General features: G+C 45.8%; 3 protein-coding genes across 4 annotated transcripts in view; 2 read left to right on the top strand and 1 right to left on the bottom strand.

The window, feature by feature from the left end:
- The window catches only part of BLVRA (biliverdin reductase A), a 29,389-nt gene extending 27,164 nt beyond the window's left edge, over positions 1-2,225 (bottom strand). Inside the window, exon 1 of the mRNA XM_056484309.1 lies at positions 2,104-2,225. The gene's annotated coding sequence lies outside the window, so the exon portion shown is untranslated. The remainder of the gene's footprint in view (positions 1-2,103) is intronic.
- Positions 2,226-7,055: 4,830 nt separating this feature from the next.
- LOC130248869 (inositol 1,4,5-trisphosphate receptor-interacting protein-like 1) lies at positions 7,056-8,549 on the top strand. Its single transcript, XM_056482901.1, has one exon. The coding sequence runs from the start codon at positions 7,056-7,058 to the stop codon at positions 8,547-8,549; it is 1,494 nt and encodes a 497-aa protein (XP_056338876.1).
- A 4,240-nt stretch (positions 8,550-12,789) lies between these two features.
- The window catches only part of LOC130249726 (cytochrome c oxidase assembly factor 1 homolog), a 52,708-nt gene continuing 46,404 nt past the window's right edge, over positions 12,790-19,093 (top strand). The window contains exon 1 of one of the 2 annotated variants that reach the window (XM_056484773.1): positions 12,790-12,927. The gene's annotated coding sequence lies outside the window, so the exon portion shown is untranslated. The remainder of the gene's footprint in view (positions 12,928-19,093) is intronic. The other variant, XM_056484772.1, reaches the window with a different exon arrangement.

Here is a 19,093-nt window from a genome sequence, read left to right as displayed (position 1 = left end):
ACTTAGCCAAGGATGGCAGTGCAGAGAGAGCTTCCATGGACCACAGTAGGGGTGATGGCAAACATCCTCTGAAGCTTCCTACAATTCATCTGCACAACATAGAGTATAACATTCCCTCTACAATACGAATGAAACTCGGGTGACTTCAGAGTCACCATTAAAAAGCAAAAATGCCAGTGTGCATTCCAGTCCTGCATCATACTAATGTCCTGACACCACGGTGTAAAATGGATAATGATTCCCATTTTAATTTGAAAATTGGATAGTTAATTTATCCATGTCTTCACTTGTTTTGACAAGGCCAGTTAATTTTTAATGCAGTTAATTTTTAGAGAAAAGCCATCCTGTTCTCATCTGCTGAGCTTAATTTTCAAAGTCTGAGGATACAGTAGATATTCTTCATGACAAAAAAAAAAACAAAACAAATCTGCCCTTTGACATTTAAAATGAAGTTACTTAGAGCTGAATGTGGTGGTCTTTTTGGCTCACTGGGTTTGGGGGACGAGGAGTAGGTATTATTTTCCCAGTTAGCACAACTGGGAAAATAACAAGGACACTAAGAATAAGAAGTTGAAAACTACAAAGATTGAGTCTCCTTTTTAGCTCTATAAAATAAGCACTGCCAGTCCTTTAAGAATAACACAAACCATACTTCATGGAATTAAACTCCAGCTCTTTACAAATGGTAACTCAATTCACTCTTTGAAGAAACTGAGAGATTTGTATCAGAAAAAGTTTCTTGACCATGTGAATGTAAACCCAGGAAGAGGAGTCCAGAAAAATCAGCACTCCAGAATAAGGGAAGTTTCCTGATCTAATAGCAAGAAATTTTAAAGTATTTTAATAAACAATATCATTATATTAATAATATTTAATTATAATTGTTAGTAATTATCCTCTAAGTGATATGCACTGCTTGTGACAGTTTTTCATAAGATTAAGGCTTTCTTATATATGCTGAAAATAATTTCAATTAACTCATTTATATAATTAATAATTTATTAAACCATTGGTCTTTATATGATGAAGATTAAACTTCAAGTTGGATTTACATTATTGAAACATATTTGTCTTCATTTTCTTATTTATCGACACAAATGACAGGAAGATGTTCAAACACTGTGTTATTGATTTTTGGCATAATGTCATTCTGTGTTGACATCTGCAACCATAGATCAAATAGCTGAAACACTACCTTTATTCCACAAAAATTAATTCGGCAAATCAATGCAAGGAATTGGAAAAAATGGTTTCACACAAAATCAGTTCATCAGACTGTTGCCCTAATTAACACTGGTTGTTTGGGGTTTTTCAACAAGCTCCCACACAAAAGTTCAGCAGGATGCCAGGAGTTATATAAAAGCTGAGCTTGTCTTTTCACTGTGTGTAGATTGAGCCTTGATGCATTTTTTTTTCCTTTTTTTACCTAGAGGTGATAGCTCTGACTAGAACATAAAGTAATTAGGTGTTAATGTGTTTTATACACGGATTTTGTACCATATCTGAGAACATAAAAATCACCTTTCTCCCACCAAAAGCTGTCTGAAATATGGCCCCACCACGACCCCTGGCAAAAGGAAAATATTCTCATTCTCACTTTACACATAGGTAAACTGAGGAACAGCCTGCTTGATGGTCTGGTGTTTCAGAAGGGAGCGTCAAATGGCTACAGTAAACATGGATTTTCACAGGCTTGGAAGGAAGCTCAGCACTTCTAAAAGAAGTCCAGTTTGTAGTACACGTTTTATATGACCTCTGACGATGCAGAGCCCTGGCCACTCGAAGATGCTACTTGGCCAATTCCGCATCATTTACAGGCTAGTACTCTGCTTCACTGCAACCTGGACATTATTCCAAACAAAGGGCTTTTCCTTTTTTTCCTTTCCCTCTGCTTCCCCCTCCCCAGGTGGTGGCCCGTCCCCTTGGCGTGGAGGGTGCCTCTGGAGCAGCTGGGACAACGTGACTTGCAGGACGCCCCCAATCCTCCACAACCGAGGGGGAAACGCCGGTGGCGAGCAGTCCTGGGGAGGCGAAGAACAGAAAACGAAAGCCCTCTTCCAAACCCTAATCACAGCTAGCAGGGATTAAGTCGTAGCCACTAACCTCTTCGGCTCGCGGAGGAGAAACGTGGTCCCGTCTAATGATCTTCCGCTGCCCGCAGCTCCTCCTTACACAACGCTCCGCAGCCGCGGCATTTCCCCGCCCGCACGCCCCGTGCGCCCGGCGGGAACACCCCCTCGGCCGGGAATCCAATAAGGGCTGCAGGGGCGGGCCCAGCCCAGAGCAGCTGGTGCAGCCGCTGAGACCGGGAGAAAGCGCCCAGGAAGCGCCCGGAAAGCTGCACGTGGCTGGCCAGGGGCTGGCACCTCCCCGGGAACCTGGGCAAGACCTCCCCACCCCCCCCGACGTAGAGTTTCCAAACTACGTATCAATAAACCCTGCCTCAGTAGTTGCAGCCGTTGAGAAAGAATAGGGAAAAAGGAATTTAGGATTATCTGTGTATTGAAATTGGCCACAATAAAATGCTGAGCTAACAAACCACAAGGATGCTCGGCAGAATGCCCAAGATAGGGCCAGAAGGAGGAATAAACAGAGGCAGCTCATGAGTCTAAAGTGCCAACTGGGGGAAAGGTGATTTTGGCAGGGAGAGAGTGAAAACTCACAGCCCACTAAGTCTAGAAACCCACTGACTCAAGAGGAGGAGGAGACTGAACATGTGGAGTAATTAACACAAGTGAGAGAATCAGCTAACCACTTCAATTACAGAATATTCCGAGCTGGAAGGGACCCACAAGGATTAAGAGATCCCAGTCTGAAGTGAGTCACACATATGTGGATTGAGCCTACAACCTTGGTGTTATTAGCACCATGCTCTGACCAAATTGAGCTAAGAAGATATAATACTAATTAATGAGAGAACTATGCAACTTGTAGCCAATGATTACTGATACTTTTGTTTGCTAAAACATACAAAAAAAGTTTTGATGATTTTGATAACTAGCATTTTGTGGGTTACCACCTAGCTCCTTACTTTGAACAAACTAGATTAAAGAAATAGAGATTCCTCTCCTCTGTGTGTGAATTGGCATTGCACACCAGGGAAGGAGCCCGTGTTAGGGGCAACAACCCCAGCCAGTCACTCCCAGAGCCCACCTGTGCAATGGTTTGCAGACGCTGGTACATCAGCAGTGCTTGTGTCTGCCTAGCTGCAGCCATAGGGTTTACATTGCAGGATGAATCTGTGCTCAGGAAATTGGGAATTTCAAGAGTGCCAGGTGGGAAAGAAATCCTGCCCAAGCAGGAGGCATGTAGAGAGCAGCTGCTAGGACAGCCCAGGTGTTCAACAAGCTCTTACTCAAGACTATTTGCCTCCTTTTCTACTGGGATTTCTTCCTGGCAGACAACATAGTGTGCATAAGCATTACTTTTTCCTAGGAGAGACACCTTTTACCCAGATCTTACTTCCAGCCTCTTTACTTGCCATTTCTTATCTACATGCAACAGGACTTTCAGCTGCTCTTTTTGGGGCTTGGAAGATAAAAGCCTGTGAGGGTACAGCTATTTCCCTCCAGGCCAGTAGTTCCTGCAATGAACAATGTATGAAATGAGGGTTGCCTGAATTCCACAAATCTTTCTACACCATGCTGACGATGGGCATTCATACAGTAGAACCTAAACTGTTTTACTTTGGGACTACAGGTACAAATGATAAAATTCTGTACCCTGTCATCTTAAACATATAGTAAAAATACCTCTGAGAGAACATTTTTTTGTTTTGCACACAAGTGTGCTCAAGTCAACCTCTTTCTGGTAAATCTTGGAGTGTGCTGTGTAAAGTATCATACCAAAAGAAGCTCATCTTCCTACAAAAATTAAAAAGCCAGTGCATCTCTGGATTCTATAAAGTCTTTATTCTAAAATTCTTCAGGTTGGGATTTGGAGAGTGACATACCCTTCCATAGTTTCTTACTTGTGACCCGTGAACTTCCTCATTAGAAAGATTACAGGAACTCAGCCTCCCCCCAGCTGTATTTTGTTTGCCAGAGTCACATTTTCTGAGCCAGTTATAAAGTTATAACTATTGCAAAGCTTCCATGGTCTAACATAACTTCAATTGTACATAGGGTTTGTGATGACATTACTATGCTGGTTGTTTCAAGTAAGTTATAAGATGTTTCAAAACTCCTTCCATCCCCTTTCAAACACATCATATTACCGCAGGCTAAAGCACTAATTATGCCTCAGCAGCTTTAATTTCAGTTGTTACACAAATGAAATAAGGAGGAGCTCCAAAAAGTAACTGAAAAATCATACCCAAAACTAATGAGCAGGAAGTCTAAAGTCTGAAGGTCTTCAACATATGTGTGGTATTACATAAAGGAGGATTGGCAAACCAGGTAATACAATATTTAAACATATATATCATGAGTTCAACGTATGGGACAGTTAATGACTGGCATGTGACTATATGCTTAGCACAAAGTAATTAATCAATTAGCATGTGATAGGAAACCGTAATGCATAGCAGAACATACGACAGAATGCATTTGGGAGTGATTAGAGGCAGATGTAACTCAGAGCCCTTAGATTCAGTAACCATGCTCCTATTTGTACAGACACTCAATCTATAGGATATGAGACCTGTTCACTCTCACAATTAATCTTGTAAAAAAAAAAGTAAAAGAAGAAAATCCCATCTTCTTTCCAAATGAATCAGATCCCAAAACCAATGGAAGTGGCACAACATGTAGCCAAACAGGATGGCACAACTGCTTCTTTCCATGACACCAGTAGTTAGGTTAGCTTAAACCAGTACTGTCCCTGCCTGCTGTTTGATCCCTAAATGAGAGCCTCAAGCTCCCTTTGCCATAGGATTGTTTATTTATTCAGGCAGCTAGATAAAAACCCCAACATTTAAGTGAGCTCTAGACCTGGAAAAGATGGGGGACAGGGAGTTTGCTGCAGTGGTAGAATGAGATTTGGGCTCTTGCATAAGTGCTGGCAGCTGAGCCATTGGCAACATGCCATATTACCCTACTGCAGAAACTTTTTAGGGTCAAGCTGGGGTGGAGGAGGGGGATCAGTGGCTCTCCCAACTCCTGAGCACAAGATGAGAAATGAGGATTGGTGTTACCCATAAACCCCTTGAAACGACACATCATAACAGAGGAAAGAGAGAGGCAAAGGCACAATTTTGAGTTTGATCTAGGCAGCACTGAGAGTGGACCATTCAAATCCAGGTGTGCAACACAGAAAATTTCACAGGTTTTTCTGTGCGAGAGAAGGCTCCAAACAAACACAACACAAACTCCAAACCATAACTTGAGTGTTTGAATTTTCTGCGATTTATGGCTGAGAGAAGCTGCTGTGCAGTGCTGATGGCCTCTTCTCTGCACAGTCCTCATCTTGCTAATCTCAGGGATCAAGAAGCCAGGCAAGGGCTTCTTTATGCTCTTGCCTGGTCTGAGACCAAACAGCCTTGGCGTGCCCAGGGCTGTTAGCAGAAGAGCTGGTGAAAACCACCCCAAGCCATGCAGCCTTCCCCTCCAAGGCTCCAGAGATACCAGGGCAGAAAGCTGTAGCCTAAGCTGTATTGCACTAGCATCTTGTTGAGCTTTTCTGTCCTCTGGCATCCTTCAGGGCGGCCAGTGTAAATCTGAGCTGCTTTCTTAGGGAATTCAGGCTTTGCCCAAACTGGGGCGTTGCTGAAGGCAAAGGCCAAGGAAGGGCTTTCAATTGTGCTGCCAGTGCCATGGAAGGCCCCAGAGCAAGAAAGCATTTCCTGGCTGCCTGAATCTCATCTTCACAGTCTGGCCTTCAGGTTAGCAAAATCCTTGCGAATATCCTGGCATATTCCAGCACCGACTTTCACTCCAAACCTTCACATTTTCTACCAGGAGAATTCTGATTTTTCCTTCTGCTTGGAAGTGGATGGACTTGGCAGAAAGGTTCTTCTCACATGAAAATGCTTCCTGGCAGCGTGAATCTCTTCTGCCCACTGACAACCCATTCTGTCCCACTCGATCACGAGAACCACAGTGTAAAAGCTGCACCTTTCTCTTCTCTGGAAGGAGCTGGTTTCACAGCCCAGCCATCTGCAGCCATCTGTGGATGGTCCCTGGAGGGAGGTTTTGGAGCTAAATGAGGATCATTATATTAGTTCAGGGAACAAACAACACTACCAGAGAATATTACCTCAAATTGCACCACAGAAGGTTTAGATTGGATCTCTAGGAAATAATTCTTCAACAAAAAGGGTATCAAGCTTGGGAACAGGCTGCCTATGGCAATGTCTGAGTCACTACCCTCAGAAAGGTTTAAAAGTCATGTGCATGTGGCATTTGAGGACCTGACTGATTGGTGGAATAAGCAATGTTAAGTTTGCAGTTGCACTGTGTGATCTTCAGGGACTTTTTCAACCTCAATGACACAGAAATGTAAGTGTAGCTCAACCAGTGTGGAGTCAAAGCTTAGACTCAATGATCCCTAAGGGTGCCTTCCAACATGGATATTTATGAGATTGCCAATGGAGGCAGCTGATAAGAAAGACCAAGGGAAGTTCTTTGGAGAAGATTCAATCGAAAGCAGCCTTAACCAGTACACCAGGGCCACTCTGAGTGGCTGAGCTGGGGTGGGGACAAAGAGTGGAGTTGGCTGGGTTGTGATACGCTGTGGCACCTGTGACATCAGGGGAGCCATGTCACAATGGGGGCAGCTATAAAAGGCCCCAGCAGGTAATGCTGGCCCTGTATTGCTTCGGCAAGTGGTGAGTGCACATGTGGTGGGAGGGCCGCGCTGAGGACAAGGGCTGGGGCAGAAACACTGCTCACAAGGCTGGGTACTGCATGCAAGGACAGCCCCTCAAGGCAGAGCCTAGGCCAGGGCACGGTGCTGCTGCTGCTGCTGGGGCAGTGGGAAAGGCCTTCCTGCCCTCCTGTCTTGGGCCCTGTCCTTCCTGCACCCAGATCCCTAGGATTTCCATCCCTGCTGCCCACACTGCCAGCTGCCTCCTTCTGTGTCCCTCTCAAGGCCTTCTCTCCATCCTTCTGCAGACCATGGATTCCTGGGTATTCTGGTTCTTGCTCTTGCAAAGCGTAATCCAGTACCCGCAGCACGTGGGCGATGGTTTGGATGAGGTGACGCATCTGCGAATGGAGGAACGTGCGAAGTTCCAGGAACAGAAGAAGATTCAGCTAGAGTGGGAGGTGGAGCAGCTCGTGCTGACGCAGAGTAGCACATCCTGGGGACACCTGCTCTGGCCTGCCTTGCAGCCGTGGCAGGTCTGGCCATTTGCTGGGTTCTTGGTTCTTCTCTTGGCTGCATGGTTTATGAGGAGGAAAAGAAGCCATGAGGCAGAAAGCACTGACGAGGAGGAAAAGGAAAAGGAAGATGAGGAAGAGGAAGAGGAAGAGACATGGTCATATGATCTGAGATGGCTTCTAGATGAGCGCATACAGTGGCCTGTACAGGACCTGCAGACTGGCTGCAACAGGACAATGGCCCTGATAGACAACTTCACAAGTGTCATTGGGCGTGCCTTGACTGGGACTTTTTACCCGGTGCTGCAACAAGCCATTGGTTTTGGCAGTGCCTTCGAAGGTTGGACTTCTCGTGAGGAGGAAGTTGTGTACCGTGTACTCATACCCCTGACTCCTCCTCTAGGCCACACCTTCCACGTGGAGCGTGATACTGACCAGCAAAAGCCCGGCAGGAACTTCCGTGTCCGCGTGGAGCTGGAGTGCAGCTGCCCGCGGCATCATCAGGGTGCGAACCCTCTGTGCTTCCTGCACCACACTGACGTGGTTAGGAGGAGGACTCGGCAGCCCAACCTCCTAGACAGCCTGTGCACCGGCTTCTACCTCGATGTGCAGAAAACTGTCCTCTGGTTCTGCGCACTGGTGAGAGCAAGCTGGCGGCGTTTGCCCCAGTCACGCAGTTGGCATTTAGTGCTGCTGGGCTCCACACGCTCCTGTAACCTGAGGCTGAACAATGACCAAGAAAGTTTCCTGGTCAAGGTGCTGTTTGGGGTGCGGCGACACACCTCAGACATCTTTATCACCAGCCGGACCCGAGGGGCCCGGACGCCAAGCACAATGTGGCCTGAGACCTATGCCATAGCAGAGACAAAGTTCTTCAGGTACATGGCCAGGCGGGTTCCCCAGGACAGCTCACACCTCAGATGCCTGCAGCTCCTTGCCTGTGTTCTTGCACGCAAGGACTTTTCCATCCATTCTGTCAAGACCATCATCATGCGCCTGCTGAACACCATACCGGTGACACGATGGCACAGGAGATACTTCCTGCTTCAGCTGTCGGATGCCCTGGAGCAGCTGCGCTTATCTCTGGAAGAGAAACACCTGGAGCATTTTATTTTGGGCAACCAGAGGCTTCCAGAGGAGATCAGGTTGCCCCAAGATGTAAAAAGAGCTAAGCCCCCCAACCTCTTCCATGGCCTGGTTCAGGATCCAGCCACCCACGCCCTGGCGATGCAAGCCTACCTCGATCTGCACCATCGCCTGGCAAGAGTGCTGGCCTATGGCCACTTCTAGTGGGGCGCATGGAATCACAGAATCAGAGAATCACAGAATCGCTAGGTTGGAAGAGACCTAGATTTAAGGTCATTGAATCCAACCCATGCTCTAACACCACCTCAACTAAACCATGACACTGAGGGCCATATCCAATCTTTTTTTAAACACATCCAGGGATGGTGTCTCCACAACCTCCCCCAGGCAGACAATTCCAGTATTTTACAACTCCTTCAGTAAAAAGCTTTTTCCTACTATCCAACCTAAATTTCCCTTGGCACAGCTTAAGACTGTCCACTCGTTCTGTCAGTTACTGCCTGGAAAAAGAGATCAACTCCCACCTGACTACAACCACCTTTCAGGCAGTTGTAGAGAGTGATAAGGTCGCCTCTGAGTCTCCTTTTCTCCAGGCTGAGCAACTCCAACTCTCTCAGCTGTTCCTCATAGGGCTTGTGTTCCAAGTCCTTCACCAGCCTTGCTGCCCCTCTCTGGACATGTCTGCTTTGCGGGGCTTGCAGCTGGTGGCAGAGAACCAGCTTTTAGTGCCATGACAAAGACAGGAACGAGTGGGATACACAGACAAATAGATATATGTACCTGTATCTCTAGTGTATATATATAACTGCAAAGATTTTTATTAACAGATGTGATTTTAATAGATATATACTATAGTGATAATTTATCAATTATCATATTCATTTGTGAAAATATATATAGCACATATATAATGTCAGTACCTGTTGTGACATATTAATATTCTGTAGTTAATGCATTTATGAGAGGCAAGATTTTTATTATTTATATATATTTATAAAAATTTATATATATTTATAAAAATTTTATATATATTTATAAAAATTTATAAAAATGTATTATACATATATTGTATTTAATACAAAACAACAATTTAATAAATAAAATGGAAGTGAAATAAAAATCGATAATATATAATTCCTAAATAATTGCATAGAATAATATATATTTATAATTAAATGTATATTAAATACATAAAATGTTATATAATGAAAAATCATCATAATAAATATGATAATAAAACAACAGAAATTTAGTTTGTATATCATGTCACTATCTATAGTGGCAATATTAACACTGTAGTTATTAATTAACACTGTATTTATGACAAGAAAGTTTTCTATTTCATAAATATATTTTAACAATATATATAATGCATATCACATATATAATATTTTTGTACAGAAATATGGCAATGTACAGTGTCACTATCTGTTGGGACACATATTAATGCTTCATAGTTAGAATATGTATGACAGGCAAGCATGAAACTGCTTTGCTGTTGCTTCAATAAAATGCAATCTTGCAGAATCTGGAGCATGGAGGACTTTCTTGATCTCAGCCAGACCTACAGTATTGGTAAATGTCACACGCTGGGAATCTGGGCTCCTGAAGAGTCTCCTTGAACTCAGCCAAACTTACAGCGCTGAATTGGTTCCAATTAGAAATTAAGCCCAGGTGCTTCTGGCCCCTCTGATCCCAGAATCACAGAATGGCTTGGCTTGGAAGGGTCCTTAGATACTGTCTAACCTTGGCAAACCTGATGCCAAGGGTAGTGGTGCAGGGACACCTTCCACCAGGCCAGGTTGCTCCAATCCCCATCCAACCTGGCCCAGAACACTGCCAGGGATGGGGCAGCCACAGCTTCTGTGGGCACTGTGGCTCAGGGCCTCACCAGACACAGAGGCCAGAATTTCTTCCACATCTCCAGCCTAAGCCCGCCTTCTGCCAGTGGGAAGCCACTGCCCTTCATGCTGTCCCTCTAAGGTCTCTGGTGGGCCTCTGCAGGGACTGAAAGGCTGCAAGAAGGTGCCCCAGGAGAAGCCCTTGGAGAACACTGGGGGCCTGGAGTGCCACCATCATGGCAGCAAGCAGGGCCTGGCATGGCTGTCGGGGCAGGAGGGTGCTGAGGCCCTGCCAGTGGGCTCCCACAGCTCTGCATCCCTCACGGCTGAGGCAGCTTCCCAGGCACAGCTGGCTGGGGACATGCTGCCAGCCTGGTGCCACCCTCAGGGGCATTCCTGTTCTGGGGCCAGAGTCACTTGTGCCTGTGAGATGAGTCATGCAGGGACAGCATGACTTGGGTCCCCAGGGTGGTGACAAGCGTGCAGGGAAAAATGCCAGCCCAGGAAAAAACAAGAGCAAATAGCCCCCAGCATGGCCATAGTAATACTGGTGTCTTACACCGGCTGTCTCTTTCCATGTGGAAATAGCAGAGGGAGTATCTACAAATAATAAGTACCTTTCAGTACCAATAAAGCTTCACCAATATTGGATGGGCATTGCACAGCTTTCATCATTGCAAAATTACCAGGAAAAAGGGTCAGCAGAGTAGGTCGGCCAACAGAGGCACAGCTGGGAACTGAAGACAAGTTTTTGGCACAAAATCCTTCTTCAGGTCTGAAATGTATGAAATAGATTTTTCAGAGAGTAATTGGATATGTAGGAGTCAGACCACCCTGAAAGTAAAGGCAACTGATTTCCACAAAGAAGGAACAGTAGCGGAAAGGTGGAATGATAGGAAGAATTAAAAAATCCTGCAGCTTTGCATACAAAACAGTCTCTTAACAGGGCTTAGGAGTGTAAGAAGATGTTGGGCCATTCACTCCTTTTTTGTTCTCTATTTCGCATTGTCTCTTTTTTGGTCATGTCTGCATGTCCTTTTGTTCTGCTGATTGTCCTTCCATACCATATTTCTCCCTACTCTCACATTCCACAATTCCAGCAATGTTACAAGTCCTAGCAAGCAGATATATTAATTAATTCAGCTACCATGTAGAAACCTCTCACTTTTCAATTTTTTTGTCAGGAACCATTAAGCAATGCAATGATGTAATCAGTTCCTGGTGGTAGAAGTTGAGTGGAAACTGCTAGAAGCCTGCCACCAGAAGAAACATTTTTATTTTGGAGAATGAAATAGCAGGTAGTATTTCACTAAATCGCAACAGTAAGGCAAAAGTAAATAAGGCAAAAGGTGTAAATAAGAAGCTGGAAGCTACTTGTATAACAGAACAAACTGGCTCAGCAACACTGAGAATAATTCCCGACTCAGCTCAGCCAGGAAGTACATACTAAGGAACAGCAGCAGAACACACTCTGACGTTATTGGTACACTCATCATTTAATTTCAGATGAATCAAAGCTGTGAGCCAAGGCTTGGGATCATGTAATCCAGCACTGCTAACACACACACTTTACAAACACCACAGCCTAAGTGCTGAGCTCAGGGACAGTGCTGAACAGCTCTCTTAAATAAACTCCAACAGGAACACCAGCTTACACAGAACAATGGAGAGGGATAAATCTGGAATGAAGAAGATGAACTAAAGACAGCAGTGATTAAATTAAATATTAATATCACTGTGTGGAATCAGATGGCCAAATTAGATCCAGAATTTTCTTTGGGGATTACTAGACAGACACTGTTGTTTTTTTCAGTTTTATTTGACTGTGCAAGAGTAGTTTTATGGTGTCCCTTGTCCTGGAAAAATAATAAAGCTCCACAAAAGAGAGTGGATTCCAGGCAGCAGGTTCAGGTGCAGTCTGGGTGACCAGCACGGAGCTGAGGGGATGTGGGTTGTGGGGAAGGAAGCCTGTGCAGCAATGCCGGCTGGGGACCGCACCTGTCTCTTCACAGGCTTCCCACAATGGATGCCGGACCTCTGGCACCTCCGAGGAGGCACAGACCGATGAAAAACTCAACCCTGCCATGGAGAAGAGGGTCCCTCAGAAATGCTGCTTGAGACACAGCCAGCCCCAGCGTTGCCATGACATGATACCGCAATATAAGAAAAATATTAAGATATTAAAGAGTGTCCAAAGGAGGGCATCCAAGATGGCGAAGGGCCGTGGGGGGAAGCCGTGCAAGGAGTGGCTGAGGTCACTTGGTCTGTCAACATGGAGGAGACTGAGGAGAGAACTCATCAGAGTCTACAATTTTCTCATGAAGAGGAGGGACAGGCACTGATCTCTTTTCTCTGGTGACACGACTCGAGAGACTGGCCTGGAGTGGTATCAGGGGAGGTTTAGGTTGGATATTAGGATAAAATTCTTCGCCCAGAGCTGGTTGGGCACTAAAACAGGCTCCTCAAGAGAAGTGGTCTCAGCACCAAGCCTGACACAGTTCAAGAAGCGTCCAGACAACGCTCTCAGGTGCATGGACTCTTGGGCCTGCCCCGTGCAGGGCCAGGAGTCGGACTCCGTGATCCCTGCGGGTCCCTTCCGACTCAGGAAGTGCTGTAACACGCTCCGCTCCGCTCCGCCGTTCGCAGAGCTCCCGCCATCGCCCCCTGCCGCGCCCCGCCGGCACCGCAGCAATGGCGGCCCCCAGGGCGCCCGCGTGAGCCCGACGCCGACCGCGGCTGCCGTGAGTGGGGACGGGCGGGGAGCCCGGGGCGCGGCCGGGGCGGGCGGGCCCCGCCGCCGCTCCCGCCGCCAGCGCCGTACCCGAGCCAGCCCCGCCGACCCGCCCGGCCGGCTGCCCGGCGCGAAATGGCCGCGGGGGCGGCCGGGGCCCCGCGGGGCGGGGGGAGGCGCGGGAAGGGGTTTGCACCGGGGGAGACCATTCGCGGCCCCGGGCACAGCAGCTCCGCAGCGACCGCGGGGACGCGGGGCTCAAAGCAGGGCACTCAGCGGTGGTGTCACCGCTCACTGGCATTATGCTCAGTGACACCGAGAGCCTGAACACATTTCTCCTCCCGCCCTGTTAATGGTATTTGCACTTAAGAAAACTCTCGGCCGCCTTCAGAAGGAAGTGCGAGGCAAATGTATGTGTGGCAAGCTACAAAGAAAGCCTGATACACAGGGAATAATCAGAACTGCAGCAGAAAACATCTCTTGTTGCTTAAAACAGGCCCAGGGTGCCCTGCACTGTGGAGAATTCGGCAGCAGGAGCACAGCCAGAGGAAATGTGAAGAGGTAGGGCCGAAATAAATGGGCCAGGAGACCTGCTCCTTTAAAAGGCCTTGTAATAAAGATCAGCTTTGGGAAAGGAACCCGAAGAGCTGCCCACACCGCTGCTCCTCCCGAAACGAAACGAGACGCTGAGGAGGACGAGCGTTTGTTCAGTTCTCTCTTCTCACACAGAGCTGAGTCCGTCGTTCTTACAAATCCTTAGAAAAGCTGCTATGACTTGTTTTTGTAAGGGGAGGTCCTGATGGTAGGATGCTGTTAGGACACGGTGGAGCTCCGGATGGTGACCTTGCCTTCGCCGTTATTTTTCCCAGCTATGGAACACTACTTTCAGTCTTAGATTTTATTTGGGTTCGTTATTTTAGAGGTTCCAGCGCTGAGTGGTGTCCCAGCATTCTCTGAGTCTTTCATTTGCATGTACCCCACTGATGTCACTCCTCCTCCTCTGTCACAGGCGCCATTTTAGGGAGGCCGCGAGGGCTTTAACCCGACGCGAGGGGAAAGGGATATGGGATAGGACAATTGGGGCCGAAAACAGGGTGAGGCCAAGAGCTTAACATTAACAGTTAACATTACAGACAACCGGGAACATTTATAAAAACATACAACTTTAAATGTGGTAAAACTTTCTCTGGGAGATGTCCCCGTGAAACCACTTGCCCTGCCCGGAATCCCAGTGGGGCCGAAACCACGGGCAGCATCCCCCTGCTTCCCGCGGGAACGGGAATGGGGTCAGGATCAGCATTCGGGACAGGAAGGGGAGCGGGATCGGCTGTCGTCCCGCGCGGACAGGAGCGGGGAGCGGGGCAGCCGCTCCGCACAAGCTAGGAGCAGGGAGCAGGGTAAAACTTTCTCTGAAGGGTTTATTCATAACAGGGCGAACATAAAGCAAGTTGTTTGCAGTGACTCATCCACGTGGTAAGGAATCTACAGCCAGATTTACTTTGTTATTCAGGTGCAGCTGGTGAAGCAGTCAGGTTGTCTTGTGCAGGGTAGATGTTCAGACGCTGCGAAGAAAGGGATTGCTGTGTTTCTTTCTGTATAAAAATTGGAACTTCTCTGTTTTAGTCTGCTCTGATCACTTAAGCAAACAAGATTTTCCTTGTCTCTTCTTATTGGTAAGGCTGGTTGCTCCTGCTTTCCGGCCTAGTTGGTTCCTTTCTGCTCATTCACATGAAACTCTTTAAGTGCAAGGAGAGAGCATGTAACTTGAAGAGTGGCCTGGGTTGCATCTTTTAGAGACAGTTTTTGATGAATTGAAGTGTTGAAACAAATTTCAAAAATCCCTGGTACAGCCTGGAAGGCTGGAGTAATAGCAGGCTGCCACAGCAAGGTGGCCCTGTTCCACCGCCCAGCTGAACATCGTGCTGTACCTCTTGCATCAGGCTTAGGGATCAGCTGGCTTTTTCAAAGTTGCTTTTTCCAGTGCATCAAGGCTTCCTGGACATGGCATGCACTGCAGCTGCACAGCCCAGCAGAAGGATGGGAAAAGTGGCATGAGCAGCCCTGTTCCAGCAGCCGCTCCTCAGGCTTGCACTTAAATCTAATGTTAAACTGCAACTGCTCTTTGTTTTGAGTCTAAACTTTGACTCAAATTTGAAAACCAGTGTTTCGTATCGTGCAGTAGCCTGTGTCAAGGGTTCTCAAACTTGACTGGGGTGTGGTAAAGATGCATGCATGTTGACAGATAACAAAACACTGCCTTTCTGCCTAGAGATCATTTTGCTATTTAAGACTTGGCAAAAATTGCTGCTCTCACTATCTCAGTTATTTAAGAGCTGAAATACCCCAGATCGGCCAAATTCCATTAAACACAAACTGCACAGGAAAGTTATCTTAAACAAGCAACGTACCAATTGCAAAGTTGTTATATTTACTCCCCAAGGAAGAAAGGATTCTCACCAAGAGGGGGGTGAAGACGTTAGCCAAACATAGTGTGTCATTTTTTTGTTAGATGAGCTTTAACTTAGACTACTGTAAATTGAATAAAAAAACATGGAGAAGGAAGATAAGGAGCTTTTGGGATTAAAAATAAAAATAAACCCCAAAGCCTTCGTTACTATCTTACAGCTTTTTCTAAGTAGTACTTTGCTGTTGCAGTTCTGAAATTAATGAAGTTTGCATGGATTATTGCTGAGTATGTTTCACTTCAAAGCTGGTTATTCCCCAGAAGTCAGAGGCTTTGCATGTCTGTTAATACAGTACTTTCCAGGCCACTTTTCAAATACAAACTTCTGGGTTTTGACTCAATGCCAGAGGAGCAAAATAACATCCTTATCTTTGCAGCTGTGACCACAACATAAAATCAAGCAGGAAGAAGAGCTGATGCTGGGGGTTGTTTTCACTACACTTAAGGCACCTTGAGAGTTGGACCTCACACAAAGAGACAGCCCACTCGCACCCTCCCTAAGCAAGGTGGCTGTTGGGGCATTTGGCCTTTCTTTTATACCTGCTCCAGTTTAGCCAGCACAGTGAATGCATCTTGTCTGTTAAGCAGCCCAGCTCCCTCTGTGAGCATTGCTGTCCCACAGCAGCTTCCCCCATTTGCCTGTGCTGCCTTACCCAGGCTGCAGCACAGCCCTGGGAGCAGCTCCGAGGATGGTTCGGTCGCAGTCCAGCTTGTGGTTGCTCTGGGAGCCAGGAGGAGGCTCTAGGCACAGATCTGAAAGGTGGCTTCATCAGCTCTAGACAGCTACTGTGTAAGAAGCAACTCTCTGCTTGTCCAGCTCCCAGCTGTACAAGTGCTGCTGAAACAGAAGTGGACAAGTGATGTGTGTGAATACTTACCCTGAAATGCTTGCATAGTCAAGCACGTGGGAGGGGAGAGGGGGAAGAAAAGCACTTAGCTGGATTTTTCTATTTCTCTGTACTGCTGTTAGTGATTCAGTCTACAATTTTGAGCTGTGATTTTGCATAACTGAGGAGGTTGCAGAAAGAGGCTATATTATGTCAGTTTCTGGGAGGAGCAGTTATATGATCTTCAGGCTAGTGTGGGAGCTAACCTCTTGAAGATGCAGTTTTACTTTTTTCTAGTCAGTATATTGTAAGGAATAGAAAGTTTTGAGAGTATACTTCTGAAAAGCTACCTGATATACAAGAATATTGGAATATGTTAGTAAAATTTCAAGTTATCAGTTCAGCATTACTTCTTTTTTTCCCTGTTGTGAGCAAATTGAAAAAGCACCCCCAGGTACTGTATTTTGACATTTGTCTTTTAGCGTGTTTCGGGGATCCTTTCTGGTATTAGAATGCTGTAAGTGACAGAATCCTTTCATCTGCTGTGGTGCAGTGGGGCTTTTTTAACAGTTGCACAGCAGTAATAGCAGTTGAATTTAACCACCCCAACCCCCTTCCCCCAGGGCAGAGTAATTTGCTTTTCTTGGTGTTTAAGTGTTTTCACTAAGTGTTTGCATAGCATACCACCAGCTAAAATACATAGTCCCTATTTCCAGAGCTCTCTGAGAGTACTCTGCATATCTTTGGTACACAGCAGATCATAGAGGCTTTGCCCTGCCTTTCTTACCCCTCCCTACACCAAATAAAAAGTCAATCCTGCTATTAATTTGATCACTACATTAAACAGGGTAAGCCAAATTATCCATTAAATCAAAATGTGTTCTGCCATCATGTTATTAGACCTCTTATAGATCAAACTGGAGGCAAGTGAAAAGGGAATGTTTTCTTTTTTCCTATCTGTAGCTGTATCTGCTTTGAAGATTGGCATTGTAAGCTTCTCCCATTAACTAACAAAGAGATAGAAATCTTCCACATCCCTGTGTGCCTTCTCCAGATGTGGATTAAGTTCATTAACAGCAAGAGTAATCTCCCAGACTGTCTGACAGGTGTTGATCTGTGCACCAGCACTAGTGCAGATTCTTACTTTGATGATGTTAAATGAGTGAGAGCCAGGAGCGTGGGTTTGGAGCAGATTGTCTCCATGTACTGCACTTTGACTTGGACATGAAGTTCTCAGATGGATCACCAGAGGCTGCACCACCAGTGAATGCTCAACACTCTCCACAACTCAGAGGTGGGAAAGTCCATGAGGGCAGGCAAGAGCTAACCTAAACCAACCACAAGCACAGAACCCATAGTGGGAACACCAGCATCAGGTATTTTCATTTGCAGACTCATGCTTATTCCTGATACAGACATAGCCAGCAGTAATTATAAGAATCCAGTCTAGCATTAAAATAATTAAAATTGACGTATTGAACTCCCCCAGAAGGAAGGCACATAAGAAATGGGAATATCCATAAGGAAATTTGATCCAACAGAAGTCTAAAACAGTCCCAAAGACCTCACACTACTCCTGTTCAGTCTTTGAGCACTCTACAGGAGCCTCTACAGCTTTTTGCATGATATTGGTGAACACCAGAAATTTTAAGGTGAAAACACAGGGTAATGCACCAAGATCTGGACTACCCGAAAAGACCTGGTCATCTGAACAACATTCATTTTAGTGTAACATGAAGGATCCATCATGTGAGGCTGGGAAAGGTATGTGGGGTACCTGGGAAGTAGGACAAAATAAAAAGATACTCAGAGTACAGAGGCATTTTGGATACAGATTGTTCATTTTGGCAGTTTATAAGTAAGTAGAAGGAATGCAAGTCTTGCCAGAGATAAAAATAAATAGATTTGTCCTGTTCATGGCATAAGAGAACCACAAAAGAAGTTGTAACATTAAAACCAGGCACAGATGCAAAAGTTAAAAGGTTAGGGAACTGCAAGAACCTGCTCGGAAAGCATGTGAGATAAGAGTGATTAGGATTCATTTGATAGGCTTAGAGGAAATTCAGATACTTTCCATACAGGTGTGGTTTTCTTAGAGATTGCTGCTGGGCTGCTGTTCAGCCTGCTGGGGGGAAAAGTGTAAGCCAGTAGGGGAAAGACAGATCTTGCCAGGTAAAGAGTCAAGGATAATTTAGATGCACACACAGTGAGGAAATAAAGCCAGGAAATACCTTATTTACTAGGATGGTATTTTTTCATGAGATCTAAAAATGAGGAACACTGTTATCTTCAAAATCCTTCATATCTTCTCAGCCCAATGCAAAAAATCACTAAGTCTTACAGACAGCCTTGCTTACTCTGATTTCTGGTATAATTTTTGTCTGGGCCCTCCACAAAATTAAAACCTCTTCAAAATACATAGTTAGCATTCCTTCAGTGGCCTTCCCTGTCAGTACCCGTGTCAAGCGGTTGACAGAACGATTTTTCCCCTGTCCTACCTGTGCACCATTATCTCCAGCCATTGTAAAGGCAGAACTTGGAGAAACATTTGCCATATATGGTGGTACTGGTTGTCCAGTAAACACCTTATTAGTAAGCATTCTGAGGAAGGAGACACAGCCTATCTGTTGGCACAAGTGACACAGCATTCTTTTTGCATGACAGGCATCACACATTTAACTTCCAGTCAATAAAATCTTTAGGCTTGAATTTTTGCCTTGGCACCTTAATACCATCTCTCCTTAGGATCCTGAAAACAGCAACATGATGTAGTTCATACACCAACACATTTTGATTACTGAGTTTAGATGGAAGAATGATGTTGCATATTCCAGTAGGGTTGGAAAGCAACTGTCAGCATTTAGAACTACAGTGTGAGCTGCATG

Source organism: Oenanthe melanoleuca, chromosome 2 (assembly GCF_029582105.1).
Source record: "Oenanthe melanoleuca isolate GR-GAL-2019-014 chromosome 2, OMel1.0, whole genome shotgun sequence".
Classification (NCBI taxonomy): domain Eukaryota; kingdom Metazoa; phylum Chordata; class Aves; order Passeriformes; family Muscicapidae; genus Oenanthe; species Oenanthe melanoleuca.
This window is presented reverse-complemented; position numbering and strand designations above follow the sequence as displayed.